The 20858-nt window shown below is 45.2% G+C and overlaps 2 protein-coding genes across 3 annotated transcripts in view; both read left to right on the forward strand.

Moving 5' to 3' along the window:
- Positions 1-8921, forward strand: part of grk3 (G protein-coupled receptor kinase 3) — a 58491-nt gene extending 49570 nt beyond the window's left edge. Inside the window, exons 15-21 of one of the 2 annotated variants that reach the window (XM_084572777.1) lie at positions 1540-1640; positions 2019-2085; positions 3440-3535; positions 6048-6210; positions 6286-6422; positions 7851-7964; positions 8070-8921. In XM_084572777.1, coding sequence (XP_084428903.1) covers positions 1540-1640; positions 2019-2085; positions 3440-3535; positions 6048-6210; positions 6286-6422; positions 7851-7964; positions 8070-8231 — 840 coding nt within the window. In that variant the 3' untranslated portion in view covers positions 8232-8921. Of the gene's footprint in view, positions 1-1539; positions 1641-2018; positions 2086-3439; positions 3536-6047; positions 6423-7850; positions 7965-8069 lie in introns of both variants that reach the window. The other variant, XM_084572776.1, reaches the window with a different exon arrangement.
- Positions 8922-17957: 9036 nt separating this feature from the next.
- myo18b (myosin XVIIIB) overlaps positions 17958-20858 on the forward strand; it is a gene marked incomplete at its 5' end in the record, with an annotated part of 39677 nt that continues 36776 nt past the window's right edge. The window contains one exon of the mRNA XM_084572107.1: positions 17958-17996. Coding sequence (XP_084428233.1) covers positions 17958-17996 — 39 coding nt within the window. The remainder of the gene's footprint in view (positions 17997-20858) is intronic.

The following is a 20858-nucleotide window of genomic DNA, read 5'->3' on the forward strand; positions in this document are numbered from 1 at the left end:
GGAGCAGCGTCAGCATGAGAAACCAGAGGGCGGAGGCTGACTCAACGGGGTTTCAACCCCCCCCACCCCACCCTCCCAGGGAGAACAGGGAGGAGGAACAAGAGGTGAAGACACTGAACTGATCCGGAGGAGAAACGAAGCTGCTGGTTGAAGCTGATTCAACTCACCTGGAGAAAATGAAGAACGTGTTTTTAGAGGCATCTTTTCATTGTCTAGTTTTTTGTAGCAGAATCTGACACAAGAATAAGAGACTCTACTCCATCTTTCCTTTTGTCCGACTCTTCTCTTTTCGTTACACTTTTTAAATCCAGTCATCTCCCTCGCACTAATCTAATGAGATTTGTCGCCCACAGATTACCTCTGTTCACACCTGGTGTATATGATATAAATGTGTCTCCACATGTGTCCCCAGCCAGCACTTGGGATCTGATCTCAGTTTGTGTGTCTGTAAATCAGCAGCGCCATCATGTGGTCAGTAGAATATTGTACCAGCTGCTGTCTCTAATGGATCTCTACCTACCACTGGATCAGAACCATCAACAGCTGCTTGTTGACTTGGAGACATGATCCAGATGTTGGAACAAGATGGAAAGACTCTCACATGTTAAGATCTACAACTGGACTCTAACCTGGACACCAGAGACCAGGATCAGTGTTCACACCTGGACTCTGGAGACTAGATCAGTGTTCACACCTGGACCTGTTTAACCTGGACTCTAGAGACCAGATCAGTGTTCACACCTGGACCTGTTTAACCTGGACACTAGAGACCAGATCAGTGTTCACACCTGGACCTGTTTAACCTGGACACTAGAGACCAGACCAGTGTTCACACCTGGACCTGTTTAACCTGGACACTAGAGACCAGATCAGTGTTCACACCTGGACTCTAACCTGGACTCTAGAGACCAGATCAGTGTTCACACCTGCACCTGTTTAACCTGGACACTAGAGACCAGACCAGTGTTCACACCTGGACCTCTTTAATCTGGACTCTAGAGACCAGATCAGTGTTCACACCTGGACCTGTTTAACCTGGACTCTAGAGACCAGACCAGTGTTCACACCTGGACCTCTTTAATCTGGACTCTAGAGACCAGATCAGTGTTCACACCTGGACCTGTTTAACCTGGACTCTAGAGACCAGACCAGTGTTCACACCTGGACCTGTTTAACCTGGACACTAGAGACCAGATCAGTGTTCACACCTGGACCTGTTTAATCTGGACACTAGAGACCAGATCAGTGTTCACACCTGGACCTGTTTAATCTGGACACTAGAGACCAGATCAGTGTTCACACCTGGACCTGTTTAACCTGGACACTAGAGACCAGATCATTGTTCACACCTGGACCCTAGAGACCAGATCAGTGTTCACACCTGGACCTGTTTAACTGTATTTATTGACGGTGTGTCTCTGTGGACTGTCTCTGTAGTTGAGGACAGTGTTGATGAGGAGTCATGTGCTGTAATAACTGATGACATTTCTCTCCCCCCTCCCTCCTCTCCCCCCTCCTCACCCCCCTCCCCTCTTCCAGAACGTGGAGCTGCCAGACTCCTTCACTGCGGAGCTCAAAGATCTCCTGGAGGGGCTGCTGCAGAGAGACGTCTCCAAGAGGCTGGGCTGCCAGGGCCGAGGGTACGCCGCACACACACACACATCACCTCCCATTAACCTCCGCCCCTCGCTGGCGGCCGTGTCCGCCGGCGCGCTAACGGACCCGTCAGTCAGATTAATTTAGCTAGATGTGCTCGTTAAGGCCGGAGAGACGCTGGTGCGGTTCTCAGCTCTCTGAGGGACCAAGTGATCCGATAGGAGCCGAGTTCATAGCTAATTTCATCACGGCCGTCGCTTCACATCAGTTTAGGACTAAAGCGGAGTGATGGATCACTGTCTGCTCTGGGTGTTTGGTTAAATAGCAGGATTATGAGCGGCCTGTCAGAGGGGAGGAAGTGTGGCTAACGCTGCCACCTAGTGGACCAGGCAGGACTAACACCCTGTCTCTGTGTCACCCAGAGCCCCAGAGGTGAAGGAGCATCAGTTCTTCAAAGGCATCGACTGGCAGCAGGTTTACCTCCAGAAGGTGAGTGGCCTCAAATAGAAATCATTTATTTATTATTTATTATTTATTTGTTTGTTTCTTTTTTAGCCAGTCAGTGTCTTTAATCAGCGCCGTCTTAAAGCAGCAAATAAAGTTTTATTAAACATTTAAAAAGTCACAGGAAGGATGGAAGAAAGGAAGAAAGAAGGAAGGAAGATAGATGGATGGAAGAAGGAAGGGAGGGAAGAACGAAATTAAGGAAAAAGAAGGGACGAAGGAAGGAAGATAGAAAGATGGATAGAAAGAAAGAAGGGAAGGAAGATGGATGTATGATGGATGGAAGGAAGGAAAGAAGGGAAGGAAGGAATGATGGATGGAAGGAAGGAAAGAAGGGAAGGAAGGAATGAATGGAAGAAGGGAGGAAGGAAGGAGGATAGAAAGAAGGTAGGGGAGGAAGATAGAAGTGAGGAGGGAAGGAAGGAATGAAAGAGGAAAGAAGAATAGAAAGAAGGAAGAAGGGACGGAATGAAGGAATGAGGATAGTAGAGTTGGAAAGGTAGAATTAAAGGAAGGAAGGAAGCATCACTTCTGCTCCTTTTGTCTCATTCAGGTGATCATTTCTATAACGGTTGAAACTAAACTGTCACGTCTAAATGATTCCATCGTCTCCTCATCGGTCTGGATCTGGATCAGTTTAGGTTCAGGTTCAGGTCTAGGTTTAGGTTCGGGTCTAGGTTTAGGTTCGGGTCTAGGTTTAGGTCTAGGTTCAGGTTCAGGTGTAGGTTCAGGTTCAGGTCTAGGTTTAGGTTTAGGTTCGGGTCTAGGTTTAGGTTTTGGTCTAGGTTCAGGTCTAGGTTTAGGTTCGGGTCTAGGTTTAGGTTCAGGTGTAGGTTTAGGTTCAGGTTCAGGTGTAGGTTTAGGTTCAGGTTCAGGTTTAGGTTCAGGTGTAGGTTTAGGTTTAGGTTCAGGTGTAGGTTTAGGTTCAGGTTCAGGTGTAGGTTCAGGTTCAGGTTCAGGTTTAGGTTCGGGTCTAGGTTCTGGTTCAGGTCTAGGTTCAGGTCTGGGTTCAGGTCTAGGTTTTGGTGTCGGTGGGTTCTTGTTCCACGGATCGGGTCAAGTCGTGGCTCTCTGTGTTTTTAAAGCTGTTCACAGGATGCAGCTACATTAGTCATTAGTCCACTGCGGTTGCTGTTGCCGTGGTTACCACATCATCACTTCAGGGCCGCCGTCGCCTTGTTGTTTTGCTCTCGCTCCTGTTTCTCCTGTTTTTTTTATTTTTTTTAAACTATTTCCTCCATCACTGTGCCTCTCTCTAAAAAATAAACCCATCTCTCTGTTCTCTCCCCCTGTCTCCCCCTCTCTCCCCCTGTCTCCCCCTGTCTCCCTCCCTCCACAGTACTCTCCTCCTTTAATCCCTCCCAGGGGAGAGGTGAACGCTGCAGATGCTTTTGACATAGGCTCTTTTGATGAGGAGGACACCAAGGGCATCAAGGTAAAACAAACGTCCGTGTGCTGCGTTTACCACCGTCTGCTGAGAGGATGCATCACATGGAGTCACAAACCAGCCTCATAGTAGATGGACAGAGACACAGAGAGACACAGAGAGACACAGAGAGTCACGTAGAGACACGTAGAGACACGTAGAGACACACAGAGTCACATAGAGTCACACAGAGACACGTAGAGTCACGTAGAGTCACATAGACACATAGAGTCACACAGAGTCACATAGAGACACAGAGCGATGTGAACAATGTCGAAAATGATTTAACAAAACCTGACACAGCCGTCTGAATGAATATTATTATTTAATGTGTGTTGATTTCATTGCAAATTCACAAATCTCATAATTTCTACTGTAAAAGTCACACAGATCCACCAAGTATGATGCATTTATGTGTCATCGGGAATTCTAGACTTTGGATGGCGTCATGTCATATCGTTCCTGTCGAGAAAATACATCTTTATAGACATTTATTAAAATTCAATGCTGCCAACTTGATTCAACAGCTGCAAAATAAAATCACTGAACTGTCTGTCTCATGCTCCCTGAACCACTCTTTCACAATCTGAGCCCCATGAATCCTGGCATTGTCATCTTGGAATATGATCCATTGATGGAATAACCTGGTCATTCAGTATATTCAGGTAGTCAGCTGACCTCATTCTTTGGACACATAATGTTGCTGAACCTAGACCTGAGCAACTGCAGCAACTCCAGATCATAGCACTGCCCCCACAGGCTTGTACAGTAGACACTAGGCATGATGGGTGCATCACTTCATCTGCCTCTCTTCTTACCCTGATGCTTCTCCACTATCCTTCCAGTTTTTAATAATGTGTTGGACAGTTCTTAACCCAGTTTTAGTAGTTTCTACAATCTCCTTAGATGTTTTCTCTGCTTGATGCATGCCAATGATTTGACCCTTCTCAAACAGACGACCACAGGATGTGTCTTTAGACATGGTTGTTGAAGAAATGAGAAGCTACTCATTGCATCAGTTGGGCTTAAATAACTTGTTGTCAGCTGAAAGATAATCACCCATGCAGTAATTATCCAATAGGAGGCTCCTACCTGTTTGATCAGTTAGATCCAGGTGGCCAAATGTGCATAAATGTTGATCATGCAGGCTCCAGTTATCAGGTCTATAAAGATGTATTTTCCCCGACAGGAACTATATGATGTTACTCCAACCAAAGCTGAGATTTCCCAGTTTCCAGTTGACACATAAATGCACCATCTGATCATTTAATCTAATAACATTCATTCAGACTGCTGTGTGAACAGAACCCACGTTCAAAACGTCTATAAAGCTGATGCATGTGAATTAAAATGAGACTAATGTCAGTCTGTACGAACCCACCAAGTTTTCAAATGTTTTTCCAGGAACTTTCATTTTTTAATAGTAAATCTTTCCGCTGCCAATTCCTTCAAGTTATAAAATCTCCATCCTGAACGAAACGATCTGCAGGTTTTTAAAGATGCCATCCCAAAGCTTCATTCAGACTCTGGCAGAGGAAGCCAACAGCTCCTTCATTAGTGTTAATGTGCCAGCAGTTAACATTTATTCATCCTCTGGTGCTTCGCTGCAGAGAAACAAAAGACAGGAGCGTCTGTTTACGCGTCCCCAGACGCCTCCACAGGAGCCGTCATCCAAATAACCTGCGCGCACTAAAATGATGGAGGATGCAGGAAGGAGAGCGGAGCTCCGGTCCCCCGACGTTCATCCGCTTCAATCTGAACCCACCAGCCGCCCGCTCTATTAGCTCACACCGGTTTTAATATTTAGCCGGGCCTCGTGCATGCGAACGGGCCGGATGAAATATTAGAAACTCAATAACAAGAGCGCAGATCCCTAAACTCCTAAAGGGCCATAAAGTTGAGCCAGCGCCTCTGAAAACAAACCCCACCCTCGAACATTAGAGCCTTCAAGACGGCGGATTTATCACCGACCGCTCGATTAGACGTCGTACATTAAGCAGTGTGTCTAATAAAGCGGCCGCTGAGAGCAAACGAGCTTTAAATCCTGATTGGGTCTTTAGTAAAAAAAAAAAAGCAGAGAAAGAAAACCGTCTCCTGCTGAGACGCTCCACCAGGACCTGATGTGATGTCTCCGTTGTGTTTCTGGAGATAATCGATGAGACGTCTCTGATTCATATCTGGGAGTTAAAGAGTCTCAGCAGGAAGCTCATTAGACAAAACATTTAGATGTCCTAAATAGAGACGTCCCGATCGGTATCTGAGACCGTCCTGGCATTTTTAAAAGGATCGCACCGGTATCTGGCTTCAGTCAGTTCCTTCAGGTGCACCCTAAACCAAGACCACGTCCCTGTAGCTCAGTGGTTCTTCTTCTTCTTCTGTTTTAATGGAGGTTAATATTTATTGTACTCTACGCGAAGACAAGGAGAGACTTTAGGAAGCTACAGAGGACCAACTTTAGGACATTTAAGATCAGATCGGGACCTCCCTTGTCCTGACTGAATGTCTTTTGTGTGTCCTCCAGCTGCTGGACAGTGACCAGGAGCTGTACAAGAACTTCCCTCTGGTCATATCGGAGCGCTGGCAGCAGGAGGTGGCGGAGACGGTCTACGAGGCGGTCAACTCGGACACGGACAAGAACGAGGCTCGCAAGAGGGCTAAGAACAAGCAGCTGGGCCACGAGGAGGGTAAAGACGAAAACCCACATCCTGACGTCCCGTCCAAACGTCCTGCAGGTCTTAACTGTGTCTCTCTCTGTGCAGACTACGCCCTCGGTAAAGACTGCATAATGCACGGCTACATGCTGAAGCTGGGGAACCCGTTCCTCACCCAGTGGCAGCGCCGATACTTCTATCTCTTCCCCAACCGTGTGGAGTGGAGGGGGGAGGGCGAGTCACGGGTGAGTCTTCCTCTCAGGTCCCTGACGCGACGACAGGCGTCCTGTCTGCTGTTGATGGGTTTGTGTATGAACGTTGTCCGTCTGTGTCTGTCTCCGTCTGTCCCGACTCGCTCTGAAGGAGAACTGGCTCAGACAGTTGAGAAAGCTTAAAGACGGGGTGAGTGTCCAACACCAGGTCCAGGTCCCCGCTGTGTCCTCACCTAGACGCTGTTGTAGACCCTCAGTCCAGTCGTCCCCCCCTGCTTAACGCTCTGTAGTGGTTCGCTGTCTCTTAGAGCAGGAAGTGTTTGCACGATGCACGATGGTTTCCACCAATCACTGCTCGCTGTCTTTAATGATGTCATCAGGAGGGAGGAGCCAGGGAAGCGAGAATGTAAACAAGCTAGAACGCAGCGTGTTCTGTTGCCATGACATCAGATCAGGAAGTGATCAAAACAGCAGTAACGCTGAGGAAAGAAAGTAGAAGAAGAAGAAGCAGTGTGGTTGTTAAGGCTGATAATAATAATAATAATACAAGAAGAGAGGAGAAACTGTTAGCTTAGCTTAGCACAAAAGCTGGAAACAAGAGAAACGGTTAGCCTAGCTTAGCCCAAACACTAGAAACTGCAATGGCTGAAAGCAGGAACACGGTTAGCTCTGATTGGTTTGAAATCATTTTCTTGTCCATTCTCCCTCCTTCAGCCTCCCACCCACCATCTACTCAGAAGGAACTGTTAGCCTAGCTTAGCACAAAGGCTGGAAACGTGAGAAAATATCAGCCTAGCTTAGCGCAAAGGGTGAAAACGGGAGAAACTCTTAGTCTAGCTTAGTTTAAACATCGGGAATGGAAAAGACTGTTAGCCTAGCTTAGCACAAAAGCTGGAAACAAGAGAAACAGTTAGCCTAGCTTAGCCAAAGCACTGAAAACGGTTAAGAAATTGCAATGACTGAAAGCATGAACACAGTTAGCTCCATTCTCTCTCCTTCAGCCTCCCACCAACCATCTACTCAGAAGGAACTGTTAGCCTAGCTTAGCACAAAGGGTGGAAACGGGAGAAACTGTTAGCCCAGCTTAGTTTAAACCCCCGGAAATGGAAAAGACTGTTAGCCTAGCTTTGTTTAAACACCGGAAGCAGGATAGACTGTTAGCCTAGCCTAACACAAACTGTGAATATGCCAGAAAAAGCTGGAAACAGGAGAAACTGTCGTCAATTCCCTGTTCACGTCCCTCAGAACATTCTGCCTCCTACACACCATCTAATCAGAAGGAAACTGTTAGCTTAGCATAACCCAAAGGCTGGAAACAGGAGAGACTGTTAGCTTAGCATAACCCAAAGGCTGGAAGAGATGGAAGTAGAAGTTGTTTCTCGTTTACAGCTCTGCAGTCAGAGCTGGAGGTAGATCTAGTTCAGCCTTGACCTCTCATCACGTCGTCTTCTTTGTCCGCAGCAAAACCTGCTGACGATGGAGCAGATCGTGACGGTGGAGGAGACGCAGATTAAAGACAAGAAGTGCATCCTGCTGCGCATCAAAGGAGGGAAACAGTTTGTGCTGCAGTGCGAGGTAGGACGCTCGTCTGGAGTGAAGGGACCGAGCGGTGCGACGGCGGTCTAACGGCTAAAGATCTGATCTCCATCTGTCCTCTCTTCTCTTGTCTCGTCTCTGCAGAGCGACCCGGAGTTCGTGCAGTGGAAGAAGGAGCTGACCGAAGCCTTCACAGAAGCCCAGAAGCTGCTGCGTCGCGCCCCCAAAGTCATCGGGAAGGGCCGGGCCGGAGTGGTGGAGCTCTCCAAACCCCCCCTCACACACCGCAATAGCAATGGCCTGTGAATACACTCCTGCACACACACACACACACATATATATACAGACATACATACATATACACATACACACACACACACACACACAGACACACACACACACACACTGCATCTCACCTCCCCCTCCTCATCAGCTGCGAGACATTTGCCCCGACACCTTCACCGACGCCCGCCCACCACCGACCTCCACCAGCCTGCTGCCGACACCAATCATCCACGCTCTCCATCACCGACCGAGAGGACGAGGAGGGAAACACTCGGCATGTGAAGAACCTCTGCATGACTGTGTCCCCCCCTCCCCCCCCTTCTGTCTTTCTCTTTCTCCCCCCCTCCACCACCACCACCTCGATCTGTTCGCATCCAGGCGGGCCTCCTCAGAAACATCGCAGAGCTGCAGATCCGATCGGATTTAGTGTCGGCCAGCGACGAGGAACTCCCCCCTCCCTCCCCCGTCCCTCCCCCGTCCCCCTCCCCCTCCCTCAGCAGGGAATGTAAAAAGCGAAAAAGGAAGACGCACATTAAATAAACCTGACTTCTCGTCCCACCCCCCTTCCCCTCCAAACATTCCTCCCTCACTTAATGAAGTGCGTAAAGTGCCAACATTGATGTTTTACTTGAGTCACCTGAGGATCTGCTCCGGTGGCAACCCTTAAACCCCCCTACCCTACCCCACCCCACCCCACCTGCCCCTCATCCCGGCCTCTACCACCCCCGACACACTCACAGAGAGGTGGGTGTGTGTTCAGCAGGCGGGGGGGGGGGGGGGGCGGGGGGGCGTCGGCGATCATTCCGGTGCAAGAAAAACAAGGAAGGACCACAGACTCTCTCTCTCTCTGATTGGCTCTTGTGTGAGCCAGTCGCCACGGAGACGGCGACAGATTCTATCGGTGTACCGGCCGGTAACCACGGACCTATTGTGTACGAGGGCTACACTTGCGGAAAAAGGCGGGGGAGGGGGAGGGGGAGGGGGTGAGGGAGGGTGAGGAAGAGGAAGTGACTCTGAGTGTAAATATCTAAGGAACCCTTTCTCTGTGCATCGCCAGTGTTTTTAGTCCAGTGTGTGTTTGCATTTTAAAAACCCGCGACCTCTCTTGTCTGCCTGCTCGTGAATCTGTACCGGCTTACTGGGGGATAGAGGAGGAAGAGGAGGAGGTTATGTCCTGGGTGGGGCGGGTGTTGACAGCCAATGGCAGCGCTGCTTTTACCTCGTTAACGTCCATCGTCGTCGTCTCTCGGCTTCGTGGTCTGCTCACGTCTCCCACGGTGCGTTGACACGGCAACAGGTAAAAGCTCCAAACCATCTTCATCATCAGGTTGTTGGTGAACAGGTGGAGGAATGTGATTGGCTGAAGCGTCGTCTTGTCGTGTGAACGCACCGTCGGGCGTTTTCTTTCCATTCAGGACGGGCGTCGAGTCTGGTTTCTTCCTCCGTCCTCTGCAGGACAGTCCCGTACCTAGACTGACTTGTTTTCCCAGAACCCCCCTTGAACAGAGAGGATTCTGGGACAGGATGAGTCCTTTAAACAGACGAGGACGTTGTAAAAGTCACAGATTAACCCATCAGACGCTAGGACTGGGTGTCGCTACAGTTCAGTCTAGAACCGATTTAGAACCAGAACCGGTCTGCCTCAAACATCGACTGATCCCGTTGATTGATTGGTCGTTTGAGAGCAGATTACTGAAACTGCAGAACGGTTTCTGAGACGAAATAAAAAAATAACGACCCGAGGATTTTATGAACCGATGTCGAGAAATGAAGATCGATTTATTTAAAAGCTTTCAGATCCCAAAATGACTGCAATCAAACGCTTCACTAATAATCCTCTAAACGCTTCACTTCCTGTTGATGAACAAGTCGACTGATCAGACGTGAGCAGACCGTCGGGTTTGACGGGGGAGACGCCTGCAGCCTCCTCACATCCAATCAGCTTCTACCTGCAGGGACACGTCCCGACACGTCCAGACTCATCTCTCCGCTCGTCACCAATGCTTCTGGGACGGGTCGATTTGTGGGTTCACGCTCTGGGTCCTGGTTTCTTTCTTAAACGCTTCGTGGTTGGGGTTTGGACTCATCTTAAAGCGCCGCGGCCGGCGTGCTTCAGTGTTTCAGTGGAGACGGTTTCTTTGTTTTTTATTTTAAACGGCGGGGAATTTAAAATGTTTGAACCTCGTCGAAGGACAGAACGTTGCGGAGGAGGAGCAGGAGGAGGAGACGTTCGTAAATTTCAGGGGTTTTTCTTTGTCCGCTGTCCTCGTCTGTGACGTCCACGCATTTCCAGAGCTGTGATGTGTGTCCTTCAGTCAGAGGACGGGTTTGATTTCTTCTTGTCGTTCTTCTTCGTAGCCTTCGTACCAGTCAGGGGGAAGATGTTGTCGTCTTATAGAGAAATCCTGTCACCTCCCCAGGTGTCTTTTATTTTTGTAAACCAAAATGGGTTTTTATTGTTTTTTTGTTGAAATCTACTTTTTGTTTTGTTGCACCTTTTTTTAATTTTAGCCCGTTGTGTTACTTTACTAGTTGTTAAATGTGCCAAATAACTGTTCAACGATGGGAGTGGAAACCAGTCGACCCTTCTCCAATCAAACGCGCCGCTTGGCTTGGCTTGGCGGTGCAGGTTTCTGGTGGCGGTGTCTCCGAACGGGACAAAACTGTGACCAAACTTTCATTTTTAATGTTTTTTTTATTGTTTTTTTGTCCCGCCGCTGGTTTGTCGTGCGTCTCCTCTGTGCGTCTGGTTGTCCACCACGTGTCCACGGCGGGACTCTGGACGCACACATCCAGCTCTCTGAACATGTCTCTCTTTCACACTGTACACGTTAACGTCATGTGAGTGCGTGGGAATGTGGCTTCATTGTGTTCCCCTCCCGGTGGACGACGCACACACATTCAGCTCTACACCATTAAAAAATAAAAATACAAAAAAAAAAAAAAGGATGGCATATAGGAAAAAAAATAAAATTCAAAGAGTATATAAATATATGTGTATATGAAATGACAAAAGCTCTAGGTTTATTTAAAAGATTTAATGTAGAAACATCTTGTTCAGGGGAAGGTCGGGGTTCTTTTTTTTTTTGGTTTCATTTTTATTTTTATTTTTTTGATGTGAGTATAATTGTTCGTGGTGAAGACTTCGGCTCAAATCTTGCACATAAAGACTTCTTAGAACTATCGTACCTTGCGAGTTGACCAGATGATTATTTTTGTTTCCAGATACCGGACTCTCTCTTTGCTCTTTCATATTTATTACGTGTGCGGGGCCGTCAGCCGAGAGCTCGCCGTAGAATAAAAAAAAAAAAAAAGAAAAAGAACCAACCCCGCCGGTTTACGCCATCAGAAACTCTTCTTCTTCTTTGATTTTATTTTTTATTCATACGCCACAGACAAACACAGATACTACTGGCTACTTTGGGTTATTGGAATTAAGGTCATGATAATACTGATATATAATTGATAATTATTCAGTGATTATTATAAAAATTTTATTTTATTTGGATGATGATGATTTTTTTTGTTTGTTTTTGGAGACAGGTAGGACGTTGCGTGTTGGACTGCTTGTAAAAACAGTTCATGAATAAAAATCCTTTTTCCGTGTTGCCTCCTGTCACACGTTTGCTGTTTGTTGAGCTGTTTCACATGAACTGTAACGTTTGAAGTCAGTTGATAAACCTAAAAAACAAAAACAAAGGTTATTTCTTTACCTTGAAGACGAATGTTTGGAAGAATCAACATTTTTTAGTGTTTACTGACACTTTTGATTGGGTTGAAAGCTCAGGAACTGATTAGTTGGTGGATTCTTGAGTGGAGTTGGTTTAAAGCATAGACTGTACAAAAAGATGGACGCCATGACAGCTCCCTCTAAAGTGAAGCCAAAGCAAGTAGAGCTCCCCCTGGTGGCTGGCTGCAGTATAGGTCATAAGCTCCACCCCCTACATGTTAGTGGGCGGGACTTGGGCCAAACTAAAACACTTCTATCATTTTAGGTAGTTAATATAATGTTGATGAATGTTCAAGAGTCAGTTTTTCTGATATTTTAGTTCGCTATTTGATGCTAGCTATTGAGGATGTGACATCATGATGGCTACCAGTTGCCATGCCAACTGCTACGTGAAGCGGTCATGTAGGGCCGTGAGAAAAAAACAAGTCCAGTGTATAATCCATCATCTCTTTGTAACAGGTGGAGGTAGAGCAGAGCGTAGTATTAATTAAACTAAATGAGTTTGGAGGAAATGTGGGCGGGGCATCAATATCGCGGCTCCACCCTCAGACCGTACTGATCAGACTCGCTAGATGGTGCCGCCCGTAACCCCGGGAAAATAGCATCAGTTTGGCCAATGACAGGTGGTGAGGATGTGTTGTCCATATTTATATACAGTCTATGCTTTAAAGACCTTCACAGTGAAAGCTCAGATCTTTCAGTGTCCACTCGTCCAACAAATCCTGAGCTTCTATATGGATGTTTGACATAAAAGATCCATCAAATCTTGATGTTGAATATCTAAATATATATTAGTACAAGAGCTTCATAGTGTTAGTTTACCCAGAGCTTTCAACCACAACGTCTGCAACTAGCTTCTAAAAGGACTTCTGGTTCTTCTGGCATTCAAGCGATCCACCAGATCTTGAGTGTTGGATGCTTAAAAGGACAACCCTCGACTTCCAATCAGATGTTCAGGAGTGTTTTAGACTTAAATTGAAGCCAACAAAAAAAAAGTTGCTGAGTTTGTTCGTCAACATCCGTCTCTGAGCAAACTCAGAGCTCCTGAAAGGACTTCTGGTTCTTCAGGCTGGTGTTGACGTAAAAGATAAAGTCTAATGTTAAATGTTTCACGTTCATCTTTAAGCCGACATAAACCTGAAGTCCAAAACATTTGCTGTTCTACTGCTGTTCTACTGAGCATGTCATGTGGTGGAAAGCTCTGAGAAAATATAACGGACAAATTCACAGTTTAAAGGTGATGTTTTGACTCTGCTGCTTCAAACTGAAGGAGTTCATCCAGAAGTACCAAGCAGCACTCGTCCGTCCATCCACCCTGAGCTCCACCCTGAGCTCCACCTGCTTCTCCACAGACGTGAAAGCTAAGAGGTGACTGGGATTAAATGTTGTGTCTAATACAACACCATCGTAGTAGCCTGGCAACACCACATCTGGACTTTATTATGGGATGTGTTTCAACCGATAGACGATCAACTGGATAGTCCTCCAGCCAATCAGAGACAACCAATGATCTGACTGATGGAGCAGAATCAGATTCGTACATATACAAAAAATCCTGGGCTTAATTTGTTGTCTGTATAAACATAAAGATTTTGGTGAATGTTAGCTAGGTTGCTCTTAAGTATGGTAGCTAATGCTAATGGTAAGAGTCAGCTTTTTCACCAAAAAAAAAAAAAAGTAAAATATTCTAATTAAAACTCGCAAACTATATTTTTTGGACAGTACGTGATATTTCTCCAACCAACTTTTGTTTGTCTGGCTTTCAGACTAGCTTGGGTTAGCATCAGTTTAACTAAAATGTTGAACATTAACAGCTAGCTACAAAACACATCCCTGCATATAAAAAGCTACCTATTTAGCATGGCAGCTAATGCTAATGGTAAGACTCAGCTTTTCCACCAAATGTAGAGAAATATTCAAAATAAAACTCCCAAACTGTATTTCTAGGATAGTAGGGTGATGTTTTTAAGACATACTGAGATAACGACCCTGCTAAACATTAGCATGTTAGCAGATTTCGATATTGCATCTAAAACTCCGAACCAACCTTTGCAAGCTAGCTTTGTATTGTTAGCATCAATTAAACTAAAATGTTCAACATCTTATACTAAACAGATTAGGCTACTACATATACAAAAATATCATGGGCTTAATTTGTTGTCTGTACAAACATAAAGATTTTTAAAACTTCAAGACTATATATTTTTTGGACATTAAGGTGATGTTTTTAGGACTTGCTAATAGTTAGCATGTTAGCAAAGCACAAGGATGTGCAAAATGACAAATGTATGGTCTTCTCAGTGCATGTGTGGAAGCTTTAGACGTCTTCTAAGTGTCACATGCTAGCAGCGCTAAAGAGGAAAAAGATCAGGGAGCCATTAGTTTATGAACACATGAACCAGAGAGAGGCACCTCCTCTTCCTCCTCCTCCTCCTCCTCCTCCTCACCCCTTCATTCTCTCTGTCTCTCTCTGTCTCAGCTGGATCTGTCAATCAAAGCAGACAGCTGATGTGCTGCAGGGTCTGCACATGTTTCAGTTGTGTTGTGAACAGCCGGCGTCCGTTGTCACGCTGCGTTCACACACGACTTCAGAAAAACAACACCAGCGTCACAGCGACGTTTAGTTTCTTTTAGATTAAAACTTTAAAGATTAGCTGTGAATACATACGAGTTCCTGTCACATGAAAGAAAACACTCGTAAATGTTGACGAAGGTTTCGTCTGTGCTCCAGACCTGGACCCCGGCTCTCCAAACAGGGTCGTGTCCCGTCCTCCCCCCTCTGCAGATATTTATAGAGGACTCGTCTGTCAGCCCACCGTCCTGCCTCTTATATCTGGGTGTTACTCTATTTCTGACTCTATTGCCACATGCCCCGGCGTGTGTGTTGGTTGTGTGTTGTGTGACAGCGGGACTCTCGTCAGGCCTCAACAGGATTTATCATCAGCCGCTCTTTTATTCTTTCATTTTTGGTGGATCTGGGACGTCCTGCTGCTGCTGTTTGTGACGATCAGAGGTAACGACATTTTATTTATAGTCGGTCAGAGAGAAGGAAGGAGCTGGACCCGGGGGGCCTGTGTGGGCCGGGGTGTTATTTGACATTGGCCTCCGTTTACTTCAACCGGAGCGTTTGTTTTTTATGGCCAATCTTTTTTATTATCAACTGAGTCTCTGGTCTCTGGAGGCTCATTAGAAGAAAAGTTCTGTCCTGTCGAGTCCTCATGGGTCAGAAAATCGTTCTTTCAAGCTTCAAATCTGCAAAATATAACAAAGTTTAGAGTAAAACTTGAAATGACTCAGCTCAATGTCAAAACAGGAATGAGTTTTAGTTTTTCTTTTGAGTTGTTTACTGGTTGTTTACCGGAGTTGACAACCTGACGAGAATATCTACACTGAACGAATGTACCTCACCAGAGCAGAGGTGCAGAGACAGAAATACTCAAACTCAGAGCTCGGTGATTTTCTGTCTGGTATCTGAGTCCTGATTAGATTAGACCTGGCTGAAACGTGAGACGAAGCAAAAGTGTGATTGGTCTGGTTGGAAACTGTGAGATCGGATGTAGCTGCACAACTGTTGACTGTCTGCAGCTCTGACCTGGGAACAGTCAACAATAAGATCAGCTACAAGTCTGAGACAGAGAGAGTGTAAAGAGGTAAACAGTGTGAGGAACTGGAAACAGGATTATAAACAGTAGAGCTCCAGAGATATCTACATTTCTGCTTAAAAATGACTCAAAACGTCCTGAAAGTTGACAAAGAGAACCAATATTACACTTGTGTGTTTGTCTATTCAGGAAAATGAGCCAATATTACATATCAGAGAGGTGCTAATGTTAGTGGACCCTAGTTTTCAGTATCCGGTTTTATGGTAAACTGCTGATCAGTGGTCTACAGCAGCTTGGAGGAATTTTAGCCCATTCCTCAGAACAGAACCACTTCAGTTCTGAGATGTTGGTGGGTTTCCTCACATCAACTGCTTGCTTCAGGTCCTTCCACAACATTTCTATTGGATTAAGGTCAGGACTTTGACTTGGCCGTTCCTAAACATTCATCTTGTTCTTCTTTAACCGTTCTTTTGTAGAACCACTTGTGTTCTTGGTTCTCGTTGTCTTGCTGCATGACCCAGTTTCTCTTCACATTCAGCTCATGGACAGATGTCCTGATATTTTCTTTTAGAGTTCACTGGTAGAATTCAGAATTCATTGGTCCATCAATGATGACAAGCCGTCCTGGTCCAGATGCAGCAGAACAGGCCCAAACCAGGACATTAGCACCCCCATGTTTGATGGAGGGATGAGGTTCTGATGCTGGAATGATGCAGTGTTGGTTCATCTCATTTAAACCAAACTATTCTACTTTGGTCTCATCTGTCCACTAAACATTGTCCCAATAGTCTTCTGTCTTGTCCACATGATGTTTAGAAATGTTCTTCTTGGAGAGCAGTGTCTTTGTCCATCACACCATGGTTGTTCAGTGGATTCATCAACATTAACATCAGCCAATGTGAGAGAGGCCTTTAGCTGCTTAGAAGTTCCCCTGGGTTCCTTTGGGACCTCTCAGACTATTATGGAGTGATCTTTGTTGGTGGACCACTCCTGTGGAGGGGAACAGTCGTCTTCAATCTGTCTGACTGTGGATTATCTGTGGGTTCCAAACTCTTTAGAGATGGTTCTGGAACCTTTTCCAGCCTGATGAGCAACAACAACTCTTTCTCTGAGCTCCTCAGAAAGCTCCTTTGTCCACAAACATGTGTTGTGAAGATCAGACTGAGACAAATCCCTGATTTATTTCCACTAAACCAGGAACTGAACCACACCTGAGTCTCATTACATTGATGGAAACACTTCTGAACACATGGACTCTGATTGGATCCTAGAGGAGCTCCTCTCTGATATGTAATATTGGCTCATTTTCCTGAATCATCTATTCCTCTATTATTATATTGCTGTTTGTTGGGTTCTCTTTGTCTACTTTCAGGACTTGTGTGATAATCTGCTGATTTTTTTAGTCGTTTTTATGCAGAAATGGCAGTACACATCTATACGTATATTTTAGTTTGTAGCAGCAGTGTTTTGTTTAAGCTGCAGCTGTTTGAATAATGAGTTAATGTTACAGGACTGTGCAGGTTCTAAAGTCTTAAGTTCAGTTCTGCTTCTCTTTTTATATTATTGTGCTTTGTTCTGTCACTCGTACATGAGTCCATTTGTTTTATTTTATGTTGTTTTGTACAGATGAGAAAATATGAATATAAATATATTAAAACAAATGTATATGATCAAATATTTTGATTTGATGAAAGCTGCACAAACCTGAACAGACACTTAAGATCTGAGCCATGCTCTGAGTCCGTCCGTCCATTTTCATCTGCTTATACAAAACTAGGTTACTAGGCAACGGGCATAATGTTCCAGCCGTCCTCTTCCCTAGCGACGTATTCCAGCTCCTCATGACGGATCAACAGGGAATCCTGACATCTCCTGGTAAACCTCCCAGAGTAGGCTGGACGTAAAACACGTTCCAAGGCGTTTATTTAAAAGCCCCGCCCCCAAACTATCTGATTGGCCCGGCAGACCTTTGAAGAAGGAAAAATACATGAAGAACAGCACAAGGTGTTGACCTGGCCTCCAAATTCACTAGATCCCAAACTGATCAAGTATCTGTGGGATGATCCACAGAGACCCCTCCCCTCAAAGACCCCCCCCACACACTAACGATAGGACACCCTCAGAAGGCCCATGTCCATTCTCTGATGAGTACACAATATTAGGAAGGAGGTCATAATGTTATGCCTGATCGGTGTATTAAGTCATGATGTGTCCTGACTCTCTCTGTCTCTCTTTCTCCATCATCAGGTTGTTTGTCTCCACACATACACTCCACCACCACCATCATCACGTCTGGCTGACATCTGTCTGACCCCCCCCCACCACCACCTCACAACCACCACCTCACGACCAACACACCTCCCTCCCTCCCTCCTCCCCCCTTCCTCCCCCCCAGAACCCTCGTCCCCTGCAGCCATGGCGTTGTCCTCCCGCTTGAAGCTGTGGGAGCAGAAGGGAGGTGCAGAGGCGCTGCATGCTGCGTTAATTGATCAGGCTAACATGTAATCTGGGCCGAGTGTGTGTAGCGTTGGTAGCATGACGAGTGGACCCCCCTCTGTTCTAACCCTGAGTCACGGCGCCGTGTCACTGTGAGTCCTGACGGGTGCGTTAGTCATCCTGCATGTTGAGAGTAGCAGCTTCTTAGAGCTTCATGCCGTCACTGGACGTTTGCAGCTCGGACGCTGACATCAGTGTCGATATTTAACGCTTCAGCTCAGACGGTGGAATCTATAAACTTGACCTGAATAGAACAGACGGCTCATGAGCTACACACTGTGAGCTGCACATATGTATAGTCTGTATAAAAACAGGCAGCACCTCAGCACCATTAATAGCATTTAATAGTACTCCACAGTGTGTGTTATGGCTCTACGTTCACTTAATAACAGATATCCTGCAGCTAAGATATTATTAATTAATAGTTTTCTATGAAGTCGGTAGTTTCCATCATTTTTCTGCTGAAGCTCTGAAACAGCTCATCAGGTTTGTGTCCCGACTTCACTTCAATGAAGGTTTTTACGAAGCTGCTGGCACATTTCCTCTGGTTAGTCATCCAACATTCATCCTGATAAAAGCCTTTTCAAGAAGCCTCTGGTCTAAATTTGGAGTTTGGACTTTTATGAACCGTGTGAGTGGACGGAGACGAACCAAACCAGAGACAAATCAAACGAGGCAAACGGTGCAGTTAAAAGTTTTTACAGTTTCTACATTTCTGCATAAAAATGACTCAAAACTTTTCACGCAAGTCCTGAAAGTAGACAAAGAGAACCCAATAAAACACATGGAACAGAAATGCCTTACTGGTATAATGGTTTATTCAGGAAAATGAGCCAATATTACATATCAGTGAGGTGCTAATCTGTTTCCATCAATACCATCTGATAACGTGGTTCATGCTTCCCAGAGGTTGAACATGTCAGGACATCTGTCCATGAGCTGAATGTGAAGAGAAACTGGGTCATGCAGCAAGACAACGAGAACCAAGAACACAAGTGGTTCTACAAAAGAACGGTTAAAGAAGAACAAGATGAATGTTTAGGAACGGCCAAGTCAAAGTCCTGACCTTAATCCAATAGAAATGTTGTGGAAGGACCTGAAGCAAGCAGTTGATGTGAGGAAACCCACCAACATCTCAGAACTGAAGTGGTTCTGTTCTGAGGAATGGGCTAAAATTCCTCCAAGCTGCTGTAGACCACTGATCAGCTGTTACCGTAAACCGGATGCTAAAACCCAGTGCTCACTTACTTTATCAACTAACACTAATATGTGAACAAATTATTAATTTTCAGTTTCATTCATCTGATTGGGTTCTCTTCGTCTTCTTTCATGATGTTTTGAGTCATTTTTATGCAGAAAACTCTGAAGGATGTAAAGACCTTTAAGCAGCATCGTATATACAAACTGAGGTGCTGTGTCGAGCTGCTGCCAGATATAAGTGTTATAATTAGACGTCACTCCTCGAGTTCCTCCACAGTTTCCCATGATTACATGTTGTAGCTCATCACAGAATGTGGAACAGCTGTCCTCGTGACCTTTCTAATATTCCCTATTGTGTCGGCAGGTGAAAGCCATTAGTTAAATGTCAGGCCTCTGGTCAGCTCCGTTTGAATCAAAGCTGCTTCCTCCTAAAGAACCAGAAACCTTTATGAATTATTGTTATAACAGTTAAAGTAATGATTTAGGAACGGTTTGTTATTCCTGTTAATTCGATAAACGGATCAGAAACCAGTTAATTGGTATTCAGAAATTTAATTTGGGCGTTCATGCTCTCCAGAGGATGAATCCTACCAGCTTGTCATCCTCTAACATTTTTGATTAAAACATGAGGTTGATATTTATGGTTATTTGTAAAATCACAGTTATTAGATCTATTTCCTAAGACATCTGATACCGTTGTTCATGCTTCCCAGAGGTTGAACACGTTCATACTCTCCAAAGGATGAATCCTCTAACTTTACCAAATGCAAGATATTTTCTGCGCTAGTGACGACGTTATTTCAGATATTCCTGAGAAATCTGATTCTGTTGTTCGTGCTTCCCAGAGGCTGAATCCCACCGACCTTCACAATCATCTCATTTTTGTTCTTGTGTCATGATTTTAGTGAAACGGCTCAACTGTTATTAGATGAGTTTCCTTGAGCTTTTATTTATACATGCATGGTTCCCAGAGGATGAACCCTTCCAATTTTCACTTCTTTTAAGTCTTCTCGTGCCATGAGGTTGACATTTATGGTTTCCTGGGAAACGTCTCAACAGTTATTTGATAGATTTGCAAATTTTGACGTTCATGCTCCCCTCAGGATGAACCATAACGACTTGAGTGATCCTGCAAAACTGTTATTTCATACGTATCTGTTGTACTTTATGTTTACTGCCTATTAGCAGACGTCATTAGCATGCTAACACTCCTAATAAGAGCATGCTACATATCAGTTAGCATGTTAGCAACATTTTTTATGGCAGAAATATCTAAAAACCTGGACAAATAAAGTGAAATGTGTCCACGGGAACAGATGTTGGTCACATTTAAAGGTTTGAAAGTTCGTGTTCAACCTTCGGCGTGGGTTTATGAGCCTCAAATATTCTCTCAGAAGTTCAAACATTAGCCCAGTCACTGATCTACGAGATGTTCTGCAACAGAGAGAATGAGTTTGCTTTGTCTTTAATGTGAACGTGTGCAGAGGCTAATTTGTTTGAGAACTTGCACGTACGGTTCCTCAAATGTTTGCAACTAGTTTGATTCTCAAAGCTGCAGAGTAATGACGGCGTAACTCTACATCCCACAATGACTTCCTGTTTCTCTCTAATTTCTGCTCG

Source organism: Chelon labrosus (genome assembly GCF_963514085.1).
Source record: "Chelon labrosus genome assembly, chromosome: 22".
Taxonomy (NCBI): Eukaryota; Metazoa; Chordata; class Actinopteri; order Mugiliformes; family Mugilidae; genus Chelon; species Chelon labrosus.